At 36.2% G+C, this 27,500-nt stretch overlaps 3 protein-coding genes across 5 annotated transcripts in view; 2 read left to right on the forward strand and 1 right to left on the reverse strand.

The window, feature by feature from the left end:
- Positions 1–25,151, reverse strand: part of LOC143470251 (uncharacterized) — an 80,445-nt gene extending 55,294 nt beyond the window's left edge. Inside the window, exons 1-15 of one of the 3 annotated variants that reach the window (XM_076968274.1) lie at positions 23,727–25,151; positions 22,622–22,762; positions 22,211–22,360; positions 21,622–21,690; positions 19,720–19,788; positions 18,975–19,043; positions 17,319–17,387; positions 16,448–16,959; positions 16,011–16,104; positions 15,787–15,851; positions 14,975–15,089; positions 11,025–11,087; positions 9,688–9,950; positions 8,838–9,026; positions 6,752–8,760 (exon numbers count right to left, since the gene is read on the reverse strand). In XM_076968274.1, the coding sequence (XP_076824389.1) occupies positions 8,698–8,760; positions 8,838–9,026; positions 9,688–9,950; positions 11,025–11,087; positions 14,975–15,089; positions 15,787–15,851; positions 16,011–16,104; positions 16,448–16,959; positions 17,319–17,387; positions 18,975–19,043; positions 19,720–19,788; positions 21,622–21,690; positions 22,211–22,360; positions 22,622–22,762; positions 23,727–23,838 (2,043 nt within the window). In that variant the 5' untranslated portion in view covers positions 23,839–25,151 and the 3' untranslated portion in view covers positions 6,752–8,697. Of the gene's footprint in view, positions 1–6,751; positions 8,761–8,837; positions 9,027–9,687; positions 9,951–11,024; positions 11,088–14,974; positions 15,090–15,786; positions 15,852–16,010; positions 16,105–16,447; positions 16,960–17,318; positions 17,388–18,974; positions 19,044–19,719; positions 19,789–21,621; positions 21,691–22,210; positions 22,361–22,621; positions 22,763–23,726 lie in introns of those variants that run through there. The other 2 variants (XM_076968272.1, XM_076968273.1) reach the window with 2 other exon arrangements.
- The window catches only part of LOC143470248 (polycystin family receptor for egg jelly-like), a 122,043-nt gene that overhangs the window by 26,032 nt on the left and 68,511 nt on the right, over positions 1–27,500 (forward strand). The window lies entirely within an intron of this gene.
- The window catches only part of LOC143470255 (uncharacterized), a 107,979-nt gene that overhangs the window by 11,968 nt on the left and 68,511 nt on the right, over positions 1–27,500 (forward strand). The window lies entirely within an intron of this gene.

Consider the following 27,500-nt stretch of genomic DNA (forward strand, 5'->3'; position numbering starts at 1 on the left):
CTTCGTACTATAGCTCCCATGTTCGGTTCCCTACCCAGGCATTTGACGCGTGGTTATTTACGGTAATAAACCCAATACTATTCATGCTCTTCTCAGTTACCACTTTGTAGCTCGTTTGCTTCGACGCCGAAAGTTTCAGGTTCGATTTCCAGCCATACTATGCCATACAGCCGAGTCATGAGTGAATAAAACACAATTTGGAGAGGCAGATATGTGGTGTTCGGCCGTAAGCCACTTATCTGTTCTTAAAACTACGGGGCCTGCCAGGATGAAGGCACAGTTTATGGAGTGGCACAGTAGTGAGCATTTTTATTTGGATCGTCTCTTCCGAAACATATATATTTGAAACTCAGAGCAAAGCAAAGAAATGGATCTAGCAAGATTGCTCGTATAAATTCTGCCTCTTAGCATTACTACATAGCAGGTGTGACTATTGCATGTATACCATTCATTGTCATGATGTTATTCTGGTACAACTTTGTACTACGCGACGACCCCGTGGCGCAACGGTAGCGCATCTGACTCCAGATCAGAAGGTTGTGTGTTCAAATCATGTCGGTGCCATTTAAACTTTTTATATCAAAGTCATGATTCTGACGAACGGTTTCAGGTTAATTCAATTTCTGGAGAATTCCACTCAAGATAACTGAAACTCAGGACGACCCAGTCAACATCTGTGGGTTGAATAATCCTTGCGTTCAATCATTGTCCAGAGTTGAAGCGATCATGGGTTAAATTGACACCCAGACGAACAGAGGACAATGCATAGAAGGTGCAAGGCGTTGCTTACATGATCATTGCACGCAGCAGTCACAGAAATGATCGCGCCCTGTGTCATTGACATCGGTGCAAAGGATGAGGTTTCGAGTCCTCGCAAACTTCAACTTAATTAATTTTTCCAATTTTTTTACCTAATGTTGGTAAGTAAGTTGATTAAAGATGGTTACTCTCAAGACGCGTTGTAGCTCGCGATATATATCACAGAAAACGGAGGAAAAGGTTTTGGGTTCAGCTCCCCCGTACAGCTATGTGACTGAATCTTTTTCGTTTCAAAATTTAGCAACTGACGCATCATCGTTGTTTATATACGTTGCACCACATGGTATATATGTGCCACTTCGTAGCTCGTGTGCTTCGACACTGCATTCGGTGCTGCAGGTCCCAGGTTCGAAACCCGGTCTGGGTATGGGCAGCAGCATGAAAGTGCGTATGAAATGACCAGCATGAAAGTTCGTAGCCTAAAACACAGAGTAGGAGGCAGGACAGGGGTCCAGCCGGAACCGGGATTCGATGTTTTATTTAGGTCGGTTAATGATTAAGATATATGGATTAATGATTAAGATATATGGATATATGGATTTAAGACATTTGAATTTTTTGGCAAAATAGCTTCCTGCGTTTAGCACGATTGGATAAATTTTGCCTACTGGCATGGGGGTAGCGGGTTCGATACCCAGCTAGGGCAGCAGACGCGTTACAAATTTTCATGCCGCCAATAGTGGTTACAATATTTTCAATGATTTAGGGGAACCCCATATAAAACACCATATCTCACCCAGCCAACCGATCCTAGTTTCTACCATGGCACGTAACCTGCTTGGTTTAGTAGAGCTAAAATAAATTTTGAAAAGCTGTCATGGTTGCTGCTAATTTGTAGTTTTATATCCCCGAACCTAATCCATGCGGAGTCGGCTTAAATAAAGCTCGCCTAATTATCTCACATATCTAGACTAACAACGTTACCGCTTCTCTTAACTCTACCACGTAGCTGTATGTTCCAATACTTAAATTAAAAAAAAAAAGAGAAAACTTAAATACGTTCCAACCTGCCATTAAAAGCGAGTGTATGGTTAGTATGTATGGTTACCGAAACGATGTTTTTCCCCCATCTACTGATATTGTGTATTTTGCTTGAACACATCACCCGTTCGGTTTTTTAAATTCTTTTTTTGTAGGTTAAACTTTTATGGGTTTTAATGACCGTGCTAGTAGTTACAAGCAATTGCTACCTTTATTTTTGAACAAGTTTTAAACCTTCTCAGCTGTCATTTTTTCCCCTTCATTGGCGCATCCTTGTCAACAACTGGCTTGATCTTTTCGTCCCCACCTCGTTATTAGTAAAAATTAAATGATTGAATCGGAAATTGATCATTACAAAAGTTGAACATTTACTGTTTGAGCAAGTCGCGCCCTAAAACGACCGTATAAGGAACGTATCTCTGCAAGACTGCAACAAAGACATCCATCTTTGTTTTGTTATCATTCAACTCAAGATGTAGTGCTCGAAATGAGCTGAAAAATTAGTACGTATTTATCTGACCATACGCAAGTCATTCCTAAGACAGTTACTCATCAGCAATAATCACGCCATGAGATGAGATTCGTAGGTATTGCTGTAAAAGTCATCAAACTTCATTGTTCAACTTCCGAAATGACAGAAGCCGCAACGCCGGCATGTGACAGAGACGGATGTTACTGTACAACATCGACTGGCACGGTACACAACCCTATATGTCACCGGCACACAACGTAACTGCACCTTGACGTTCCGAAAGGGCGAAGAAAATACAAATGAGTGAGCACGGCAAGAAGAAATGCGCAAAAACTGTCACGTTGGGCAAAAATAATTTTAATTATTGAAATAACCACTGTGATGAAATTCAACAAGAATCGAAAACCAAGAAATTTATGAGTTCTGTATCAGAGTCTTCAAAAGTCATTGGTCTTAAAACAAAACAGTCAGTTCCCTCCAAGCTGTAGCTGGAACCATAGCAACCAACACCAAGCAACTGTCAAGATGGGCGGGAAACCCCCAACAGAGACAAACAACGAGGTGCAAGCCAAGAAGGATTCGAGAGCTTGATAAGTTGCCAACGTTCGAAGAACTGAAAAATGCCGTAGCATTAACACCAACTCGAAAAGCCAATGATTTGAACGGCATTTCGGCTCATCCCTATGACCGCAAACGTATTTTTGATATTATTAAATAAAAGGTTAAAACACAAAACTGACTATTTCACCTCCACCGAACTCTTAAATAGATCACACAGCCCGTTGTTTTAGCTCTTTAGAAGCTAATGGAAAATAGTTTTAGCCTAAAAGGAATATTTAGTACATGATCATGTTGGTTAATATAATCATGAAGCTTGTCAACAACAAAGCTTCACCCTCACCACCAACCACGGCTACGACGCATCGAGAACAGCGCCCCACAAAGACCAGTCTTGCCCCTGTTCTGTTGAACGTCCACAACCATGATGTCGTGCCGCTGATACAATGACTGGTGGGCTTGTGTTGCTCCTTCACATAAACGTAACAATGATCTTCGTTTATGCCATCCATCCATCCGCTCAGACAGACGCAAACATGTCCTTCCCTCTTACAGCTCGACTGGACGCCATGTCATAAACCTGGAGGACAATGGAATAACAACCGTTTATTATGACGTACAAATGATCAATTGTTAATATTTCTATGGATATAATTTCAATTGTTTGACATTACAAAATAAACTGCACAAAACATTTGGTGAAAGTGGATTTGAAACATGTAAACCTTCAGCAAAGTACAACACTACCTCTTTGGATCAGCAAATAATACTACCAGTGGCTTTAGCTAATTGCATATTTGGATTCGAAACAACCTTGTTTCAGCACAACAACCCTACACTACAATAGTGCACAGCGGACATATACAGACGAAACCGGATAATTGTTCATCAGTGTAATGAATAAACCATTAACCTACTTCAGATTCAAAAATTCTAAACCCAGTTCTGTTTAAGGCAACCACTTTGCCATGAACCATATATGTAGGAATGTTAACAAGACCAATTATTGCACTGAACATAAACTGATGATGGAAGTTCAGATGTAGATGACTGTATGGGACACAACTCGTTCAAGAGCTCGAAGAAACCAAACTCTTCAAGGTGTTTGATGCCTTACCACTCTCCACAATCTCAAGTCATCTCCACTTGTGCTGAGGTAACGATAATCCGATTTGGGATCAGGAATCCACATCGTTTTTCTGCACGGATATGGATGGTTAAACATACTCTTGGCCTTGAACTCTGCCCTTTGCTCATCAAGTTAAAAAATCTGATGAAATTTAACTTGGCCATGAGCCAACAACAAAATTGATTATGCTTAGAATGGTGCAATTACATTCTTGGTATAAACAATGACATTTATTAATGTGCTTACCTTGTACCAAGTCTTATGTGTTGATCAGATAAGTTTCTTGTTTAAAGTGAAAATATTTGAAGTAGATCAGATGAAAGTTGTTAAGACAAAATTTTAAACCAACCAAGAACTCGAGAAAGGGCAACCCACCATACATTGTGGTAGAGTGCAGGAAAGCAAGCTTAATAGGCACAAAGTCTTTGACCATCTTTCAATATTCTTTTATACCTGAGCTAGAACTTTTTATCAGCATTAATTGTAAAACAAACAAAACACATAATGTACTTTCACCATTTAAGAGAAATGCATAGGATTTAGCTAGCTTTGAAAGCTATGTAGGATTGCATAGAAATGACGAATTATTCAAGCAGGTAGAAATCACACAGATCGATGAGGTTTTTGAACTCAATTACTTTCACAACAAGCACAAACTATTGAATTAAATGAATTCAAATTAAGCGGGTACAGTATACTGAATATCTGATCAAAAGCTACAGGTTCGACAAAACGACAACAACTATATTCAATTTATCAATGTAGAAAAGGTATTATGTACTGTGATGACACCATTTTACACACAATCACAAACTATCTATTAATATGCAGAATATAACACACAACTCCCATTTACCTACACTGTCATCAGGTTGCTGCACAATAAACTCACGCACTTACACTTTGTTGTTGTATTCCTCGAAGCTGGCAATGGTGAGTCGAAACTTGTCGCTACGTATGCTCTAGCTTGCGGCATGCACCATTTATGACATGTTATGTTTGTAGATTTCTTTCAGCTTTGCTATCGAGGATATTTCTTTAAGTCGGTGATGATTAAATATACATCTCAAATGAAGTGTCAGATGCAATGAATGGGGTCAGATAGGTTGTAAATCTCGTGTAATTTACAAAAAAAATTAGAAACATTTCCTATACTGCAAAAAGAAAACAAATTTATTAAGTGAGAAGAGCATTTATTAAGGTTGGATTGCTCTGGAGCCCAATTAATAACTTAATAAAGTTGGACATTAAACGAGATGCCACACTCGGATGCAGTCTAACACTGTAATAACACAACAATGTGTGATGTAACAATCGCCAGGCTCAAAATCGTACCAGTTTAGCGAAAGCCCAGGGGTGCAGTTCAGTTAAAATCCGGGTGCATTTTATCTTGTTGGCTGGGTAGCCGAGTGGTTGCAGTGCTGGCCTTGCAATATTTGAAGCTCGTGTTCCATGTTCAATACCCAGAGACGTTATACGGTTGCAATGAACTTGGGTAAGGCATTAACGACACCTACTGCTGTTCAGTTGACCTGATGTACAGCCGGACTGCAGAGTATGGCCATTTTCAGAAAAATCTTGGGTGCGCCAAACAACCAAAAATGACAAATGCGGTGTGCAGGAATGCTCAGACGCAATGGAACTGCAAAATTACACATTAATGTACACAGTTTCACTTATTTAATCTCTAACTCAATTATAAATTGAGTGCACAGAACTTCTGTCTAAGTTATTAAGGGCAATATAACGCACCTTAAGTGCGGAAGAGAGTCTTATTAAAACCGGTATTGAGTGCGCCTATGGATATGCCAAACTCAGCAGTGTGTAAATACCTCAAGATAACCTAGATACACAAAAGCAGCAATTTCATATTTGTTGTATTTTTAGTGATACAGAAGACTGTAAAATTTTATCATCGCCAACATGTAAAACTGAAAACTAAACTCGAACCAACACATCTCAGACACGTTGACTGTTTGCTTGCGCAATGGGGAAAATGCCAAACAGAAAAACGCTAATTACTACCAGAGAGGCGTGTACACGTTATTAGAAAACACAAGTGCCCGAGGAAGCAAACACATTACAGTTCTACAACACAAATCGTATCAATATCAATGCTTGCTTCACAGCCAACAGTACGAGCTAGCTGACAAACGAGCATGAGCGACTAAAATCACAACATAATCAAATACGTCATAAATTACGCCAGCGAGTCAAGCAATACGGCTCCCCTAAAACCAGGCGCCGTAAGTTGATTAAGTAGCATAGGCTAGAAAGGATGTCTTATTGCAAGAATTCTACACATCTCGTTTTAGTAGGAAATATCGTATTGCACGAATATAGAACTGTTCACCAGGTCCATTGAACATGAGCAAGCGTGCTTTGACTTGGCCAAGGGCATTACAACGCTAATATCAAACACCGGCCGCATTATTGCGAGTCTGGAGCTCAGCGCTTTATCTACTCGGTTACTGAGCCGAAATGTTGGATACAACAAACCACTGAAAATATCACAAAATCATAATTAAAAGTGACGTATACAGTACAATTAAGCTGGAATACCTACTGCAGTCATTGATACCTTTGTCTTGTAACACCGGGTTAAACAGAGAACTTTAGGCTTAAAACTTATATTTTTGTCTATCTTTTCGTTGGTAATTAAGCAATGTAATTTTCTATTTAATAGGTACTAAATGTTTTTGCGGAAGCGTATTTAATTAGTTGTTGGCGCCCAAAGCAACAACTTCACAGTGTAATCAGTTTACAATCAAGGCTGTAATTTCATCAGCATGAGCGGTTTATCTGTTAGATATATTTGTTTGATCCACAAAATCTCTCAGGTCGCTAACTTAAAAACCTTTTCAAATATCACCATAATGAGTGAGAGCAATAAACTCTTAGTCTGGTTCGTCTATTGTCGTCTCTGTTAATTAACATTGTTAGCCGACTTGGACGACGGCTCACAGAGCTTTCTCGGCCGCTGTCAGAACCAAGAGCTACTCAAGCCTGAGAGCACGAAAAACTCTTCTTGACTCATCATGAGGTCGCGTGTCTTTCTTGGCAGCACATTCGCAGACATCAATCGGCCAACACGTGGGGAATAGAATTGCATTGAATTTAAGAAACAAATAAACGACTGAATGGATTTACAGAAGGTGAACAGAATATAACGCAAAGCAATCAACGTTAACACTAGAAGGACGGGGCGCGTCAATTGACGCATTTTCAACCTAAGTGCATCTATAACTTTTAAGTGGTGCATCGCACAACCGTGATATTTCCTGACTTTTCCTAAATTAGTGTTAGGTAACTAACCCATGAATATGAAGTTTTTATTTTACCGGTAGAGATAATTAACGTGGTCACTACCTAGAAGGACTGCTCGTGGCGTGATAGGAGGGCGCAACTTCCCTGTGAAGAGTTTGTGGGGGAGGTCGTGCTGGGGATGTCCGATGTTTTCCCAAACCATGGCAAGAGACAGGTTTCTGGAGCTCATACGATTCCTTCGCTTCGATCTGAAGACGGAAAGGCGTAGGAATCTATTGCATGATAAATTTGCACTCGCTTCACAACTTTGAAACAGTTTTATATCAAACTGCCAAAAAGCATTCATTCCACAGTGGAAGATAACTGTGGATGAGCAACTATTTCCGTGTAAGGCACGCTGCAAGTTCATCCAATATATGGCCCATAAACCAGACAAGCTTGGTCTAAAGTTCTGGCTGGCAGTTGACGTTGAAAACAAATATTTATTCAACGGCTTTCCTTACGTTGGAAAAGATGACGCAAGGAGCCCCCACGTGAGTGAGCCCACCGACGTTGTACTGAAACTCATGGCTCCGTTTTTCAAGGAGGTTATAACGTCACTTGCGATAATTTTTTCACCTCACTTGACCTGGCGTTGCGACTTGCGGAAAAGAAGTGCAGCCTCGTAGGGAAAATGCGCCAGAACAGGAGAGAAGTCCCGGAAGAGTGCAAGAAGAAAAAGGAGTTGCGTGAAACAGAAGTGTTTAGGCATGACGACTTGTATTTTCAATGCGATTGCTTTTGTTAATTAAAATGCACAAAGCGGACATGCAATAGAAGTAGTTTTTTCGGAGCAACTGCACAGTTTTCTCAACAAAAAACGTTAGATTTGCGCCGTTTTGACCTTTTGCGTCAATTGACGCACTCCGTCCTTCTAGGTATACGAAAATTGCCGTCCTTCTAGTGTTAATTAACTAAGGAATGTACAAAATTCGGTAAAACAAAGAAATCAAAGGAAATAGTAACTAACATGAGTTGGCGGTGACATGACGCCAACCGCCACAGATCAAACTGATCGCCAGTGATAAAAAAACAACATTAATTATCAAGAAAAACCAATGAACAAGTTTCTATGATAAGAAATCTTGAAATTATCACAACAAAATAGCACAGCCATATGCGGTGTTTACAAAATCAATTAACTCGTAAGTGACAAACAAATACAATTGTTGCGTAACTATGCAAGCTAATACAGATATAAGTCACTTTTAACCAATATTACAACAGTTCTTCGTGTGGCCGCATCAGGATAAACGAGAACTGCGTTGTCTAAAAATCCCGAGTTCGATTCCCGACCAGGTCACGATTGACAAAATATAATCGCGTTCGGTCGCTCTCAATTTTGTGTAAATGAATCGATTTTAAGAACGGTATTTATCTAAGAAAACCTATTTCTTGCTTGAAGATGACTACGTCACACGGAGACGTCACTTTACTTTCGCGAGCGGAGTAAGACCGGTTCACCATCGCGCCGACCAAGATCAACCACCAACTTCTATAAATTAAAAGTTTGAGATTAAATTCCTCTGCAATGTTCAACTTCACACAAACATAACAAGACATAAATAATACCGAGTCATCCAATTGATCAAGGACTCGTTGAATTTCAGCGATTTCTGATTGGTTCGCATAGCGCTTCCCATCTATTGCGTCATCATCAGGGAAGCATTTGTACATAAACAGCTTATGCTCGATTTTGTTGAAGAAGAATTTTGAGGGAATCTTCGGGATTATGTTGTCACTGATATTAAGCCATCTGATCTAGAGTTAAAATGTTTGTAAAATTAAACTACAACATGGTGTTATAACAAAGACTAATATCCTAATAATTAACTCATACAAGTTAACTGGTTAGTGTTAACTAATTAATAACTAACTAGCATGATGGGAGCTTAGGCCTACAGTAGCCTACTGGACCAGAACAAATTCTTGGATTTTGAGAAAAATAGAAGGAATTTTAAGCGACCAACTCAGACCACGATTGAGTCTTCGTTGCAGAAATAAAACTTGATATTAAAGTCGCAAAAATGTTTTTACTTTTGTAAAAATTTGAAATTTGCTTCTGCTCAAAGCTTAGTCAGATGCTGCTGATTTTAGCCTAAACTGAACCGATCAAATTTTGCCATTTTTCTCAATAAAACGAACGAATTTTAAGCGGCCAGGTTTACTGCACATTCCAGATCTATCAGCGATTTAAACAATAAAACTTGCGTGGGGAAATTACGCCCCGTTGAAATAAATTAAAACAAAATATTCCGACCAACAACAACGCACAGAATCTCAGAAAACCATGTTTGCTTAAAGGCGGGAAAAACTATTATGACGTCACATTCAAAACAGAGGCGCATTGTTACGACACATCGAGTTCGTAAACAAAGTTGAAGACGAACGAAAAAGTAGAAAGTAAAATAAATAAACAAACCTTTCCTGGCATTGCTTGAATTGCCTCAAATAATCGGCCGACATCTTCTGGTTTAGAAAAGCATTCGTCCAGAAGAAGCCACTTGATGCGTTTCTCAACTTTAGTGAGAATAAACAGGAACGAGTCAATTTGTGATTCTGTCAACTTGATATCGTCTAAAATCAGCCAATCAGGGACGAGTTCCGCTGCATTCGTGGTGAGCTGCTCGTCATTGATTTGATGAATTTGTTCATAAACACGCAGCAATTCCAGTTCCTCACGTCCTAAACAAACATAACTTTTCGTTTTCACTTGTTTTACATTTAAATAACTGTAGGCCTACCTGTGACTTGGATCTGGTGTAGGCTAGGCTACAAGTTGGTTACAAGAACAAGAACACATTACGTCACAAAGAACACATTACGTCACAAAAACACACAAAACGGTAAAAAACACATTTTCCTGGCCAAGCTGGTGTAGACCATCACAGGCATCACATATTGTTAACACGATTATATTATGACTGAACACGATTATGATCACAGCAATACGCTAGGCTACAAGCGAATTTCAAAAACACATTTTATGACTTACTGTGGCGCCCAAAACTCAAAGTTAAACGTACAGTAGATTTAAATTACCTTTACAAGCATATTTGCAGCTACACTAACACTAACTGAACACTAACTTGTGAACAATAACTTGATCGCAGCAACGCTATAGTTCTAATAGCACAGAGCCTAGGCCTAGGGCAAAAAATTAAGGAGCTTGATAAAGTGCCCTGTTAACTATCGCTCGCAAAATCATAAGAAAATCAAAATTTTTTAAAGAAAAATATAAATCAAAGAAGACCAAATTATGTGTGTTGTTGATTGGTTGAGGTGAACAGTTCGAAATTCGAGCAAGACCAGCAAATATAAAACACGACTGTAACATGAAAATGAATAAAGACAAGCTCAGCAACCTGACCTCAAGCAGTGAAAAATCATGACCATGTTTAAATCAGTAAAACAGATTCTTATACCATATAGCTATAGACTTAAGCTGCAAACTCATTACCAGCATATTTAAAATGACATAGTTCATTACATAACATAGAACTCAAACCAAGTACTGAGTAAAGTTTTATCAATTAGGCATAAGTCACTCAACTAAATATGTGTGACATTTTTACACATTGGTTCATTCACACATAGAACAACAATTATCTCCACTGTACAAAACACAATCCATCACTTGGCAAATGATATGTCAGTTATGTAACGATGTATTGCAAAAATAATATCGACACATTGAAATAAGCTACTCAGCCAAAAAATCAAATATATTTATACAAAACATGCTAAAAAACGTATTACCTCCATGATATCCGTACTGATACTTCTCCAAAATGGGAATGATTTCTCTATGCTGGAAATCTTCTGAAAATCACAAAACAAACATATTTACACCAGAGCTATATGCACATACTAATTTTCGTCCTCAAGTACAAGTACTTAGTTTAAATACGTTTGAGTACAACTATCAGACCAAGTGGCATAGGCAACATAGCAACGTTGCATAGCAACTGAGTACTTTATTGTAATACAGTATAAAAATGATTTTTAAGGGTCTAATGACGGAGTTGAAGATTTTTACAAACAGAATGATTTTTAATTCCTACAGTCTTAAACACAGTAGGTGAATACAATGATCGAAAGGTAGCCACGAAAAATAGTTGCATAGATGACCAGTCATAACGGACGGTAGCTTAAGCTTATAAATTCACAAATTTATTTAAGAAAAATGTATGCAATGTATGATAATATGCAATAACACATCAAATATAAAGATTGACAAACGAGTATCATACCAGTTTAAGTATTTTAAAAACAATCAAGTACACCTGAGTACTGGAAAATTAGTACCCGGGCACTTTCGAGTACCACACAAATGGTATTTGAGTCAACTTTACTCAAGTAAAACTGCTCTAGTTTATACTAACATATACCGCAAGTGTTGCATATATCAAAACAAATAATACTTTAAATTTCCTTAAAATTTAGGCTAGAAACTAATAACCAATAGATGCATACCAAAGGTTTAAAAAAGACAGAATGTCACTGATCTCGCTATATTTGCCATTTTGCTGTGACCTCACCATGAATCTGCACACGGTTACTCTTTTCTGTTTCTTCCCTCTTTCTGTCTTTTCTGCTCTTGCACAATAGAAACTATTTTGCCTGGAGCAGTAAGCTTTGTCATGTCCTAGGTTGATGTATAGAAGCATGATCAAAACTGATAAAAAATAGAATTACAAGAAATAGTGTTTTGTTTTAGAGCAGAAAGAAAAAAAAACTGTATGACGAGGTCAGCGTTGCAATAGCAAGCTGAGATCAGTTTATGGTGAGACCTACCATGAGAGGTTGCCTGTCCCCATGCAACATGGAGGATTTCGTGCATGTTTGCTGACACCACTTGGTGCTGTTTGTAACAGCAATTTATATGTCTAAAACATAGATGCCACATAAGTAAAATAAAATATGCTGCTCATACCACTAATGTCCTACATCAAGCATTCTGCTGTACAATATGCATATTCCATACTAATATGCATACACCCAAGTTTTTAAAAAAGGACAAATTACCATTGATCTTGTTATATATGCTATTTTGCCTCACCTCGTCATGAATATGCACACGATCACTCTTTTCTTTTTCTGCTCTCTTTCAGTCTTTTTCTGAAACCAAAAATGAAAGTAGAAACCAAACTGGAAGGTACGCTTGTAAAACGAACGATGGCAAGGGGCCTAAATATGCCGACCTCACGTCAAACTGAGCAATGTGGGCCTAAAACTGAGTGACGTGGGCCTGAACCTACCACAAAAAAATATTCATTCAAAGTAGCACATCTGCACAGATTCATTTTAAGCAAAGAAAACTAACACTCTCGACTGCCTACTTTGATCCTTTTTCTGTGTTTGCTCAAATAACCAATTGCTACTAAATTGCTATTTCTTCATAATCTGGTGTCTTCGAAGCATTATTCCTTTCCGGCTGTAAACAACACAATGAAACATCATTGGTGGAGTCGGTTCACCCCGTCGTACTCAAGCACCACTTTGGCTGTTGTGGTGTACCCAGGTTGAAGTACAGTGGTATAGTCATATATCATGACATTATTTCAAAACTTTGTATATCTATTTGAACATCCAGTCTGTATGCAGTCATCAACTGTGTTTAATATAAATAACACTGGTCTACAAATTTCAACTTTTTTTTTCAGGTTTGGGTTTTGACAACTGATTGTAGCTAATTTTGGGGCGCTGAATCCGAAAATGAACTCAGATTTTCTCTATCACATCAAGTTTTCTTTCTATCGGTGTCATTATTTTATGAAATTGACCAATTTTACCCTTTTTACAGTAAAATGTCAAATATAATTATTTTCTGACAGCTATAAACTTTCAAACATAGAGATATTTTTGCACTAAATTCATAAGTTGGTTCAGATTTCCTCTAAAATAAAAAAAATCCTGTTATGATATCATAATAGGACATAGTTGAAATTGCTCGCGTAGAGTTTTTCCATGCTGGCTTGAACTCCCTGTCTTGGCTTCTCAGGCGTTATCTGTGGGTCAGCTGCTATCTCTGTGCAGCTGGAATATCGTAGGAAGACAGCTGGTGGGAGTAGATTTGACTTAGTAATAAATTCTTGCTTAGTAAGGAAGATTTATTTAGAAGTTTCATAAAGCACATGTACATTGTACAGACCAACATCAGAGTTCAAGCTGAAAAGTGGTTTGTAGAAGGAAAAGGTATTTTCATACTATATAAGTTTGAGTTCAAGTCGGTTAGAGTTTTTGGTATAGTGGTGTTTCTGTGGAAAAACTTGCTCTTAGAAAACTACTAACAAAAAAAGGTTATATTTGATCTCAAGCTATGTCTGCTTCCAGCAAAAGAAGAAAATGTTGTAATGATCCGGATATATTTTGTTACATTTGTGGATGATTCATGTTGAAGTCTCAACAATGCAATATTACCACGTTTGTAAAAAGGGCATATCTTGCTTACTTTAAAGTCAAGTTAGGGGACCAGGACAAAAGCTGGGCTCCTCATAAAGCGTGCAAGACCTGCGTTGAACGTCTGAGAAGTTGGTCGCAAGGAAAAGGTTCACAAATGAAATTTGGAATACCCATGATTTGGCGAGAGCAACGAAATCATGTTGACGATTGTTATTTTTGTCTTGTTAGTGTGAAAGGGTATAACAAAAAGAGTAAACATCGTTTGAAATATCTAAATCTGGATTCGGCATTGCGGCCAGTTCCTCACAGTGATGAAAAGCCACTGCCAGTATTTATATCACTTCCAGAACTATAACTATACTTATATCCTTCCATTTTTTGGGAAACAGAAAAGCAGAAAATTATAAAGATCTCTTAAGGGAGCTACTGCTTAGTTTTGAAGATTTGGGATGCAGGATGAGCATCAAAGTTCACTACTTGAAGAGCCATGCGGATGAGTTTCCAGAAAACCTTGGGAAAGTTAGTGAAGAACAGGGTGAACGTTTCCACCAGGATATTAAAATTATGGAGGAACGTTATCAAGGTCGGTGGGATTGTCATATGATGGCCGACTATTGCTGGAGTTTGAAAAGAGAAATTCCAGATGCTGCTCATAAAAGAAAGTCCCTCAAAAGAGCATTTTTAAGCTTATAAGTGAAGAGTTCATATTTTATGAAAGCTCTTTTGTTGACTGTTTCTGAACTCGCCCTGCCCAAGTCCCTTTGAGTCAATCTTTATTTTGGCACTTTGCTATTTCTGTGTGTGTCTTCAGAATTTCTGCACTCCGTTGTCTATGTGCATATTGTGTGAACTGTAGGCTATAATTCAGATAATACCTTGTCACTGTCCTATCGACAGGTTCGTCAGCATAATGTAGCGTTTGATGTTATTATGGTTGCTCTTTTGTATGCCTATTTTTTATTCCAAAACATGAAATTTTAATAAAGACAACGCAAATTTGTGTGAATATAATATAGAATGCCTGTTTGCTAATTAAAGCTAGATTATTGCAGATAAAACAGTGTTTATTGCATCAGAATTCCTTGTTTTGACAACAGAGGGGGGGCAAAAATTGATTTTTTTCAAAAATTAGGGATATTTCATATCTCAAAAACGTGATGTGATAGAAAAAATCTGAGTTCATTTTCGGGTTCAGCGCCCCAAAATTAGCTAAAATGAGTTGTCAAAACCCAAACCTGAAATTTTGTGTAGACCAGTGTAATCTATTGACATGATGTAAATATAATTCAACCAAACTATAGCACCTGAACCAAATTGTCTGGGTGTTCGTGGTAATTTTTGAAACTTTCTTTGTTTAGATGAATCCATTTTTGAAATTGATGAAAATGGGATGTCGACTTCTTTGGGGGATGATAATTTCTGTAAAATATTATACCTAAAATGAACCAGCAAACTTGTAAACAAAAATATAACATAAATATTAATCATAACTTTTACCATCTCAGTATAACATGCTACCTGGAATCTTCTACATATAATGGAGTATGCCTGTTAAAATTTCCTTAACTTAAAACTTTCAATCATACGCTTAACATTCCTCAGAGAAGTGTCAAACTAGGAAAACCAGCTCAAAATTCAATATTAATTGATTCAAAATTCATTTAAATTTACTGGTCAAGTCAGCTTTAAAATAACAAGCTTTCACTGCATTATTTATTATAATAACTAGGCTATCTTTTGTTGTTGATTTTGTTGTAAACTAAGAATAAGATTTTGTTGTAATTGTAGAAATAATTGCTGTTTAAATGAAGCCATGTGTGAATGGAATATTACTATTCTTTTCAGAGTCTGAGAATTTCATTACAAACAACTAAAAAACTCTTTGGTAAGCCAAATTAAATCATCGAACTTCTAAGTAACTATCTGGTACACTAAGTCGAAATTTTTGGTTACTCAAAATAACTTGACTTGCCCCAGCAAATGGCAAAATAAGCTGCAAGAATTTATCTTTAACTTAAAGGTAACAAGCTTCTGCTGCATTATTTATTTAACTGGGTATGTTTATTACGTCCACATTTAAGATTTCAAAAATTCTTACCACATGAAATTTACTTACCGTTTCTTCGGTCTTTAACTCAGTGGTTTCTCGGTTAGTTAACATAATCACTAACTTGCCATGTTCTAAAACAAGCAAACAGTTATAATTGCCTTATTTTTGAGCAGCAACATGAACTAATTTTGTAAACATAAACCTAATTTAGATCAAAGAAAAATCAGCAGTGTTCTTAAAATTTTTTCGTTTTGAAAAATGAAACACAAAACCACCACAAACTTTTTCACCTTTTTCCACAACTAATTTCTTCGTTTTGGAAGCAGACAAATGAGTGACAACTCTTGAATCATCTCTTAGGGTTGAAGATGAACTTAAGATTATCTAGAACAGGAAATATTGTATTCATTAGAACAAAATGCTTTATCTTAAAAATTTCATGATTGAAATGTTATTATAAAAATAAAAACGGCTTGAAGCAACAACAACTTGCTACTTAATGATAAAATTCTTATTACAAAAATTTCTTGAGCATCCTTTTGCCCAACTTTGAATGTAATACAGCACAAAAATATCATTTATAAAACAAAATAATATCAACAATCAACGTAGAATTAATCTGAATGGTTAAAGCTTCTGCCGATGCAAATGCTACGCTTGAATGACTTTGCTTATTTATAATAAATTTGTAATTGAATAAAAACAAACATAAATCAACTTGCCATACATCATTTTGCTGAAAGCGATAATCTTTCAGAAATTCAACTTCTTTTCTGATCTCCTCAAATTCCTTTTCACTTGCACGGATAACTTTGTAGGAGGTCAGTTCAACTGTGAGATTATCTCCAGCCTTTTGCCAGTGATTCTCTATCAAATCTTGCTTAATCTTTCCAGACGAATATAACTGCAGTAAGTTGGCTTCTGCTTCAGATCCTTTTGTTACTACCTCTATCAAGAGACTGCCCCGGCCATATTTGGTTACAAAAATGTTGGCAGCAGCACTGCCAGCCGCCCCGGCAGCAAATGGAACAAATGCACTGGCCAGCTTTTCACGAGCAATTGGATCACGCAAACTGGCTATCACTGCAATTGTAGCTCCACCGGCTAAAGTAATGGCTGGAATGCCTTTGATAGTAAAACCAAAAGCTTTTATTTCAGCCTGTCTGATAGTTTCGTGCCAGCCACCACTTTCCCGATCTTGGTGATGTCTTTGGCGGGGAGGCTCAGGTTGGGCTGCACCTTTGTATATGTGCCGAGTATTAAAAATAAAAGAAAATAAATGTGTTTATATAAATTTATGTAAAAAGAAACAAAAAAGACGCATATAAAATTTGTTGCCGTATTTTGCATTCTGCAGCTTAAACTGTTGAGCTACTATACCAAAAAGTTAAATAGTTTTTTGATGAATGGTTCATTGTCAAACTTTTGAACCTCACAAACTAACAAACTTGTCTAAAAAATGTCGTTCACCACCATCATAAACTAAATGAAAAAAATTCAACAAACTTGTAAACTAATCATTTGAGTACTTCATACATCATAATTAAATAGCTACTATATTCAAGTATTAATTGTGTTTGACTACCACACACACACACCTTGCACAGGAGCAATTACAGGACCTGGTTGTTCTGCGATATTTTGAGAAGTTCTCTGTATTGTTGGCTCTGAGAATGAATAGACAAACACAAATATTAGCATAAAAGCACAACATAATCACCAGATATACAACACTAAAGGGCAAATGCAGAGCTGGGCAACAGCTGTTTTAAAAAGAGCGTCGCTCACGCTGTGGTGAGCACTGATTCACATTGTGTACAACGCAATCTTAATTTCATTTTACAAACACCAAGTGGTTAACTGTAATTCGCTGTGCATTGCTGCTCATTATTGTTAGATATAGATACGATTTAGATATTGCTAGATTAGATTTCAATGGATTGTGCTGATTACAACGACAACAACAATTGTGAATATTAGCCAACCATTAGCTTAGTTTAAGTCATGCAACTACGACGAAATATTCTATAAACAATCTCAATCTTTTCAATGCTTGCTTTTTTCCTATTCTGACATGCTGTTTAGTGAGTATCATTCATTGAAGGTCAGTCATGTCATGTGCCATTTACAAGACTTAACATGTTGAAGATAATACGTTACTCAGATACTATTGTTGCTGTATGAATCAAGAGGGCAATAATAACACGCTGACATTAGTATGGTAATCATTCTTTAAATCTTATTTAATTAGAAATAACTACCGTCTGCCTGATAATGTTTTACTAACGGTTAGTCAACATAACAACGTTGCTACAACGCTCTTGTTCGTCGATGAAAAAAAAGCAATCAAAAGAAAAGCATTGCTTGTGCTTTTGCTCTTCTATAAAAAAGAGCACAGTCTATTTCTACTCATGCTTTCACTCTTTTAGCAATTAAATACATTTTCAGTTCGGCGTGTTTTTGAAAACCAGTCACATTCATATGTAGCAAATTTGCATTGTAAAACATGTGTCTAACTGTAGCCTATTAATTGCTTAATTGCTTATCATGGTTTGTTGTAAATGTAAATTTTATGGAATTTGATATTGATGAGTTTTGTTTTAGTCACACATGCTACAAAGGATTAATAGATGAGCATAGTATTAAGAACTTTCAAGAATTATATGGATGCCGACATCCATTAGTTTAATATTATTCACTTTGAAAGCATGCAATGGTTAAGTTATAAAAATAACGACAAAGTGAAACAAAATATTACACATCGATGACAACTCGGTTCATCTGTGTGAGTCTCTCTATCATCTTTAGTCTCAAAGGAGTCATTTTTATTCACTACATAGAATCATGTGTTAAAGGAGCATAAAAAACTTAAAATTTACTTTAATCCAACCATTTCTGTGCATTCACAGCATTATTTGTACAACAAAGAGCGACGAGCGGATAACTCATAAAATAGTACGCCTGTGGTTCCGTTCCAAATTTGAAAAGAGCCTTGCTCTCGAGGTTGCTCCTACAATAGAGCTCTCTCAATCTTGAGCACGCTTGTGCCCAGCTCTGACTAATGTATATTACTTGCTATAGCAATTATGCAGTGAAAGAATATGATATTAATTGGGATTGTGCACTGTCATAAAATTAATGGCTCCTACATCAAACCAAGTAACTGACTTTTATTAATTGTTACTTTTATAACCAACGATTTAGTAATGCCATCATAGCTTTCTTTAATTAGTACTACTAAGTAAAGCACACACCTTGCTCAGGAGCATTACTAGGACCTGGTTGTTCTGCGATATTTTGAGGAGTTCTCTGTATTGTTGGTTCTGAGAATGAATAGACAAACACAAACATTAGCATAAAAGCACAACTTAAAAACCAGATTAAAGACCATTAATATACGAGTATATATAACACTAAAGTATACAACTATATTGTATCACTCGTATATTACACTTAAGGGCAAATGCAGAGCTGGGCAAGAGCCGTTTAAAAAGAGCGTCGCTCACGCTGTGGTGTGCACTGATTCACATTGTGTACAACGCAATCTTAATCTCATTTTACAAACACCAGGTGGTTAACTGTAAATTGTTGTGCGTTGCTGCTCATTATTGTTAGATTTAGATACGATTTAGATATTGCTAGATTAGATTTCAATGGATTGTTCTGATTACAACGACAACAACAAAAACAATTGTGAATATTAGCCAACCATTAGCTTAGTTTAAGTCATGCAACTACTACGAAATATTGTAGAAACAATTCAGAGGAAAAAGCGAATGTAATTACGTAATAACTCTTCGAGAATAAATTTAAGTAAGTTTAATGATACTAGGGCTTTTTGATGCTTGCTTTATTTCTATTCTAACGTGCTATTTAGCGTGTGCATAGAGTCATGTACTTATTTTAAATAACTGTGTTAAATCAGCATTAAAGTTACTATAATTAAATAGCTACTATATTCAAGTATTAATCATGTTTGACTATCAGACACACACAAACCTTGCACAGGAGCCTGACTAGGACCTGGTTGTTCTGCGATATTTTGAGGAGTTTCCTGTATAGTTGGCTCTGAGAATGAATAGACAAACACAAATATTAGCATAAAAGCATAACATAATCACCAGATTTATATATCTGATACATACTTACAACTACAACTTAGATCTTAGATACAACTATCACTATAACTTATCTCATCACTATAACTATCACTCAACTACAACATCAACTTATCACTACAACTTACAACTTAGATACAACTGATACATGTTCTGATACAACTTTATACATTTTATACCAGATATATATAACACTAAAGGGCAAATGCAGAGCTGGGCAACAGCTGTTTTAAATAGAGCGTCGTCGCTCACGCTGTGGTGTGCACTGATTCACCGGGTGTACAACGCAATCTTAATCTCATTTTACAAACACCAGGGGGTTAACTGTAAATTGCTGTGCATTGCTGTGCATTGCTGCTCATTATTGTTAGATTTAGATACGATTTAGATATTGCTAGATTAGATTTCAATGGATTGGGCAGATAACAACGACAACAACAACAACAATTGTGAATATTAGCCAACAATTAGCTTAGATTAAGTCATGCAACTACCGTGAAATATTCCAGAAGCAATTCGAGGAAAAGGAGAATGTAATTACGTAATAACTCCTCGAGAATAAAATTAAGTAAGTTTGGTGATATTAAGGCTTTTTGATGCTTGCTTTATTCCTATTCTGACATGCTATTTATTGATTGTCATTCATAGTTCAGTCATGTCATGTGCCATTTACAAGGGATAACTTGTTCAATATAATATGTTACTCAGATGCTATTGTTGTTGTTTGTTATTAGCTATTAATCAAGAGGGCAATACTAACACGCTGACATTAGTATAGTGATCATTCTTTAAATCTTATTTAAATATAAATAACAACCGTCTGAAAAGGTTTTACTAACGGTTAGTGAATATAACTGCGTTGCTACAACGCTCTTGTTCGTCGATGAAAAGAAAAGCAATGCTTGTGCTTTTGCTCTTCTATAAAAAAGAGCACAGTCTATTTCAACTCACGCTTCCTCTCTTTGTAGCAATTAAAATATATTCAGCTCGTCGTGTTTTTGAAAACCAGTCACATTCATATGTAGCAAATTTGCATTGTAAAACATGTGTCTAACTGTAGCCTATTAATTGCTTATCATGGTTTGTTGTAAATGTATATTTTATGAAATTTGATATTGATAAGTTTTGTTTTAGTCACACATGCTACAAAGGATTAATAGCTGAGAATAATATTAAGAACTTTCAAGAATTATACAAATGCCGACATCCATTAGTTTAATATTATTCACTTTCAAAGCACACAATGGTTAAGTTATAAAAATAACGACAAAGTGAAACAAAATATTACACATCGATGACAACTCGGTTCATCTGTGTGAGTCTCTCTATCATCTTTAGTCTCAAAGGAGTCATTTTTATTCACTACATAGAATCATGTGTTAAAGGAGCATAAAAAACTTAAAATTTACTTTAATCCAACCATTTTTTGCATTCACAGCATTATTTGTACAAAAAAGAGCGACGAGCGGATAACTCATAAAATAGTACGCCTGTGGTTCCGTTCCAAATTTGAAAAGAGCCTTGCTCTCGAGGTTGCTCCTACAATAGAGCTCTCTCAATCTTGAGCACGCTTGTGCCCAGCTCTGACTAATGTATATTACTTGCTATAGCAATTATGCAGTGAAAGAATATGATATTAATTGGGATTGTGCACTGTCATAAAATTAATGGCTCCTACATCAAACCAAGTAACTGACTTTTATTAATTGTTACTTTTATAACCAACGATTTAGTAATGCCATCATAGCTTTCTTTAATTAGTACTACTAAGTAAAGCACACACCTTGCTCAGGAGCATTACTAGGACCTGGTTGTTCTGCGATATTTTGAGGAGTTCTCTGTATTGTTAGTCCTGGAAGTGAATAGACAAACACAAATATTAGAATAACATAATCATGTCAGCAGTTTCCACATACTAACAAGAAAGATATAACGCAAATGAGAATCAATTGTTAATGCAAATAAACATATAAAAAAGATAAAAATTAAGATAGTGTACAGTGTAATTTTGATCGCAAAACAAACATTGAAATTTTGACGATAAAACGTATTTTTGTTTCCATTCAACAATATAACTTGAAAATTAGGAGGTAACCATCAGCAAGCAGCTAGTGACAAATACCTAAAGGCTAAACAAGTTCTGTAAATCTCCCAGCTATATCATATTATCTAAAATAACAAGTACCATTATTATTATTACCATTATTACTATATTGTATAACTCTGAAATAATAAGCACCATTAGATTGGCAAATATTTCTCTGGATTTCTCCTCCACCACCAGGACTGTGAACACCACCGTTAACATTCCAACAAAAACAACATTTTATAGAAACCAACCCCAGATTACTCTTAAATAACATGTAGCTTACCTCCTGGTTGATCAACATTTCCATAGATTTCTCCACCAGGATTATGAACACCACCGTCAACATTCTCAAAGTGCATATTGCGCCTGTTGTCTTGATACTGAGTGTGCTGTGCGAATTGTGGGGCATAAGTTAGGTGGATAGTTCCTGCAGCTAATGCAATGAATAAAGACAAATTCAGACCTTAAGATATATACATGCAACAGAACGTCCGATAAGATATATTTTAATGTTCAAGTGGTCTAGTAAGGTCTCTGGGTTCACACTTATGCTGTACCCACGAGTGACTCGTCTTGTTATATCCTAGTGCCAACTGAAATTTCCTTTTTTTCTGTCAACATTTGTTAAGAATCAAAATACATCTATCGGTTTAATTGATGGAAAAGAAGACTGTGACGTTACATCTTGACTCACCACCAGATGATGCAAGTTCTCTTACAATCTGAGCAACTCCTTCCTTAGCAAGAGCAACTTGTTGACTTCCTACATCCTCAGTCCTTGCCACAGGTTGACTTCCTTCATCTTGAAGATCCATCTCTTGCAATCTTCCTTCAACTTAATGTTTTTAAGAAAGTTAATTTTAAAGTTGGTTATTTAATTAATTGATTAATTTTTTAAAAGAAATAATAATTTAATCAGCTGCTTTCTGTAACAGTGTTTGGAGGTGGTTGTTTATGAAATTGCCTGTTGTTGGAAACTTAGCGAGCTAGTCGAGATTTTCGCAACTGATTTTAACCTCAAAAAGCAGGGGTCAACCTATACAAACAAACCAGAATAAAACCTCCAAGTCCAGCCGACAGGACGGTGATTGATGCATTCATGAATTTGAATCGTGAATTTATTGCGCCTGCTGGCCATTTCGTATAAATAACTTTACAACAACTCACACGAGTGCTGCTGAAGTTTACAGTTAGCAGTCGCTACACAAGTACTGTACCGGCAAGCTAGGCCTCAAAAGTTCACTTACTGGCAAACTCTCACCTATCCTTGAAATTTTCTTACAGTATGTCAATGCCAATACTTAGGTGAACGATCAAATCGACTTATACATGAAACAACAAAAATATCTCTGATTTTCAGCAAAAATACAGTGGTCGACCTATACTCGAGTATATACGGTAAGCAGATTATTTCATATGTGATCCCAAAATATAACATGCTATTACGTGCAATAACTCATATATCTTTGTATAATGAAAGAGAGGGAAGCTTGAAAAAAAAGCTTGCAAAATATCATCAGAATATGAACCTCAATTAAAATTTGTTTTGATAAGTGTTTTGTGAGGCAATCAAAAATAGAGAAAAAAATGAAATTTTTGCACCAAATATAAAAAACCACAAAAACAGGTTAGCGGCGATTTAAAAGTATTAAAACTTAAAAGCACCAAGAAAAAAACGTATCTGCAAATTAAAATTTTTCACTTTGTGATTTACTAAAATTGACGCCGTTGAGTATAGAACATTTATACAACGCAAATAAACTTGCAACAATACAACACATTAACCAGTAGCTAATTACCATGGCGATGTTGATCTTCTTGTGCTGCATCTATTGGTTGCGATTGGTCAACATTCCCATGAGAAGGATTATGGGTAAGTTGAAAATCTCCTCGTTCTTCTTCTTGGTCCATTCTCTCATATTCCAAGGATTTTCATAGAAAGCATTTCAACCAAGATACTCCCTCCACATTTGGCAAGTAACTTTACATCTATGTTGGTGGTTTCTCAAGTTATCACGATAGTTCAAACTTATATTATGCAGGGTGCACATACGATCTTGTTAAATAAGGAGCAAAAATGTAGTCTGGTTTGAAAATCTTCGGCGTAATTCATGTCTATAGTGGAAACTGTGACATCTGCACGCACGAGGTTTATCAGTGTGCATCACCAAATTTTTATCTTCACGCCAATTTATAATTAATAAACAAAGAATCCAGGCTTCAATGTGACGTTCGATGTAAAAATTTGTGTCTTTACATGCACAATTTCTCAACGTGGAATGCACCGTGGTTTGCAGACTACGTCATTTGCAACGCTTGGATGACACGTTTAAGCATTTTTTGTACATTTTCTTTTTGTTTTTTCCCGGTTATAGTTATGTCTTTATGTCATGTTTTGCACAAATCATGTTTGTAAAAAAAAATCTTGCCCATAGGCTGCAATCGCAAAAATAGTTGATAAATTTGCCTGGCGAGGTTAGTCTAGGCCTGTGGTTCTTAACCTTTTACATTTGCTTTCCAATTTATGCCATATACCAAACCCAAATTGGGGCAGTGGCTACACTGCAAAATGGGTATTAAATAATAAATAAAGTATAATGTGTTTACTTACTACAACATTTCTTTCGAGAGTATATTTTTTGTGTAAAAATATATAAAGCTTTCAATTATTTCCCACCTGAACATGCAAAATTTTCCCACCGGTAAAGAACCGCTGGCTTAGGCCTATAATCACTTTAGAATAAGTTTTTTTTTTTGCAATCGCAGTCCAGCAGTATTAAGGGGCAATTTTCGGCCCCGAAATTAAGTCTTATATAAATTCAAGCATGCAACAAGTGTACATGAAACATATCTTGGGTGGGCAGTTGGCGCAAAATTGAAATACAGATCGGGTTTCAAAGCTACAACATCCACAATGGTGGATTGGCATAGTCGTTGGAGATTACGTCATCATTGGTTGCTTCCTGGTGTTGATGTGACAATGGAGTCGTATCCAAGAAATGAAATTGGTGTTATACAGGTAATTGGCCGTAAAGTTACCATGTCTTAGCGTTAAACCAAGATTAATTAAACCATAATTTGTATTGTGATGTCACTATGGTATCGCCTTTTGAAGCAAAAATGCTTAAATTGATAAACCAAAATTAAAACATGTCGCGAAAAAACAGCCCCGCATAAACAGAACAAACTATAAGCTGAGGTCGCCAATACGATTGGTAAGCCGTCAATATCTTGACTGCACTTAACCAACCAATGCAGCATTACTGATAGTGTTGCCGTTCTTTGACTAAGTTACTTGTTTCACACACAACCAAGTGAAATTTTTCTGAAGCCCAGAAAATGATACATAGGCTAGCGTAGTTAAAACAGACCCAGCGGCAAGGATAAAGTAGACTATTATTGTGTAGCGGCCTGGGTGGTATTTTTTAATACCATTACATTATTTCTTGCAAAACGTATTTTCTAGTTATTCATTCAAGTTTAGGAATTTTTTTTAATTGGTTTTTGATAAACATTTTAACTGTTGATTAATATTTGGAAAATTTCTCTGCATTAGGCTACTTCGTGTGTACCCTCCTTTTAGTAGCCTATGTTCCCTGATTGTTTTCCAGCATCTATTGTGATAAAAAGTCTTTATTGGAAATGCCCACTTCTTAACTTTAGCACTGATTATTATTTATCTCTGTCTCAATGTGTTAGCTTTAACTATATGTATCTCACATTGTCTAAACATTGCTTCGTTCGCTGCATCTACTACGACTTGCAGCGTGTTTCATGTCGAACATTTTAACTCTGGTCGCTTTCACGATGTATAAGCTCGCACTTCTACCCGCCAGCAGAGTTATTGCAGTCATGGTCATTGCAACTTAATAAACATCTTATAATCAGTAGTATTACTTATGTTCTTGATTAATAATTATATAATTATTTTGAGTAATAATTCGTAATATTGAGAAAGTGTACAGCACCTACAATAAAAAAACTTTCTTCTTATCTATTTTTGTTTTAATATTAAAACGTTTCGGCCGATAAAATGTTAGAATATTCTAACAAAACACAACAATACAGTTAGATAATTAATTCAACAGGTAAATTAAGTTAAGATATCCTCTTAAGTTAAAGCAGTTTTTCGATTGCAATAAAAGAATGATTGCAATAAAAGAAAAAAAAAGTAAAACGTGTAGTTGGAGCAGAAACAAAAAAAATAACCAAATAAGGCTACCTGGCATAGTCAACTATACCACTCTTAAAGAACATAACCCAAACTTGCATATCATGCGGTTGTAGCTTACGCCATATTATAAGCCCAAACTGCAGCTCGTCAAAAAGAATAAATATACTTGCACTACTGTGCTAGAGTAATTCAACTGTTCGGAAATTGTTGAATGGATTAAACTTGCATTAAAACTACAAAATTCGCTGGAACTTTTTCCCATTTTTTAATTTTTGGTTAATAAAGAGATTAGGCTATTTCTGAAAGTTTTTTATTCTTAATGATTTAATAGAAAGAAATAATCGTGTTTATGTTAATAGTTTTCAGATCGTTTCGTTTCCAAACCGGTGTCTCGCCAAACTTGTTCCGCTACCAAATAGGACTCAGAGTAAGTTTAGTTATATCAAACATTTATCAAACGTTATCAAACATTTAGTTATATAGCGTTAATTTTCGTGTTTGTTGTAGTCCTAATGATGGCAACATCTGCGCTGTCCACTTCGCAATGTTTCGTCTAAGTTTGTACGAAAATTTCTTTAAGTCATTAATTGCAACGAAAAGGTAACTAATGATCGATACACCTACACTGCATATTTAAACTTAAGTGTGAGAATGGAGACTTTATTATACTTGACTATTTAACTAGGTTTCAGCGGATGTTTGATGCAAGAAATCGAACTGAATCCTAAATGTTGAATTTCTTTAAAATCCAAACAAAGTTGAACATTGACAGAAAACAAACTTACTTGCACTCGAACAGGAGATAGTTCATGTGAAACGGTGTTAAATGTATAGACTTAAGTGTTTCTCAAATGTATCGATTGTGTTTGTAAATGCAAAAACTCGTCGTTCACAATAGAATTTCCCCAAATAAACTTGTGCTACTTTAAAAATGGGCGTATACGACGAGACTTTTTAAGAGAAAAACAATCAAACCGGAGCAAGTAATTTAAAGGTGGAATGAAACGTATTATAGTTAATATATGGTCAAGTTTGGTAAACTTAAGCTCGAAACGGAATAAAATTGAGTAGCCATTGCAAACCAGAAGCAGAGTAAAAACGGGAAAATTGAGTTTTGCTAAACTTGAACTGGAGCCAAACTTTTGTTAAAGGAGGTTCCTTGCACGACTTAATGTTGGTGTGATTCCTAGTTGCTCAAGCCACGCTTACCTGTGTCTCTGTTCAAGTTCCGATTGTCGCACAAAATTTTTCATTTGTTTATTTGATTTCTTATGTTGCCCGAATTCATGAGCAAGCGTTGTTCATATCTTGCTATTGAGTATTCTGACGGTAGCGACATTAGGAATTGAACAATGGAACATTTTTCCAAGCCAGGTGTTAGAAGGATATGTAGTGGCCT

The sequence above is a fragment of the Clavelina lepadiformis genome, chromosome 9, assembly GCF_947623445.1.
Source record: "Clavelina lepadiformis chromosome 9, kaClaLepa1.1, whole genome shotgun sequence".
NCBI lineage: Eukaryota > Metazoa > Chordata > Ascidiacea > Aplousobranchia > Clavelinidae > Clavelina > Clavelina lepadiformis.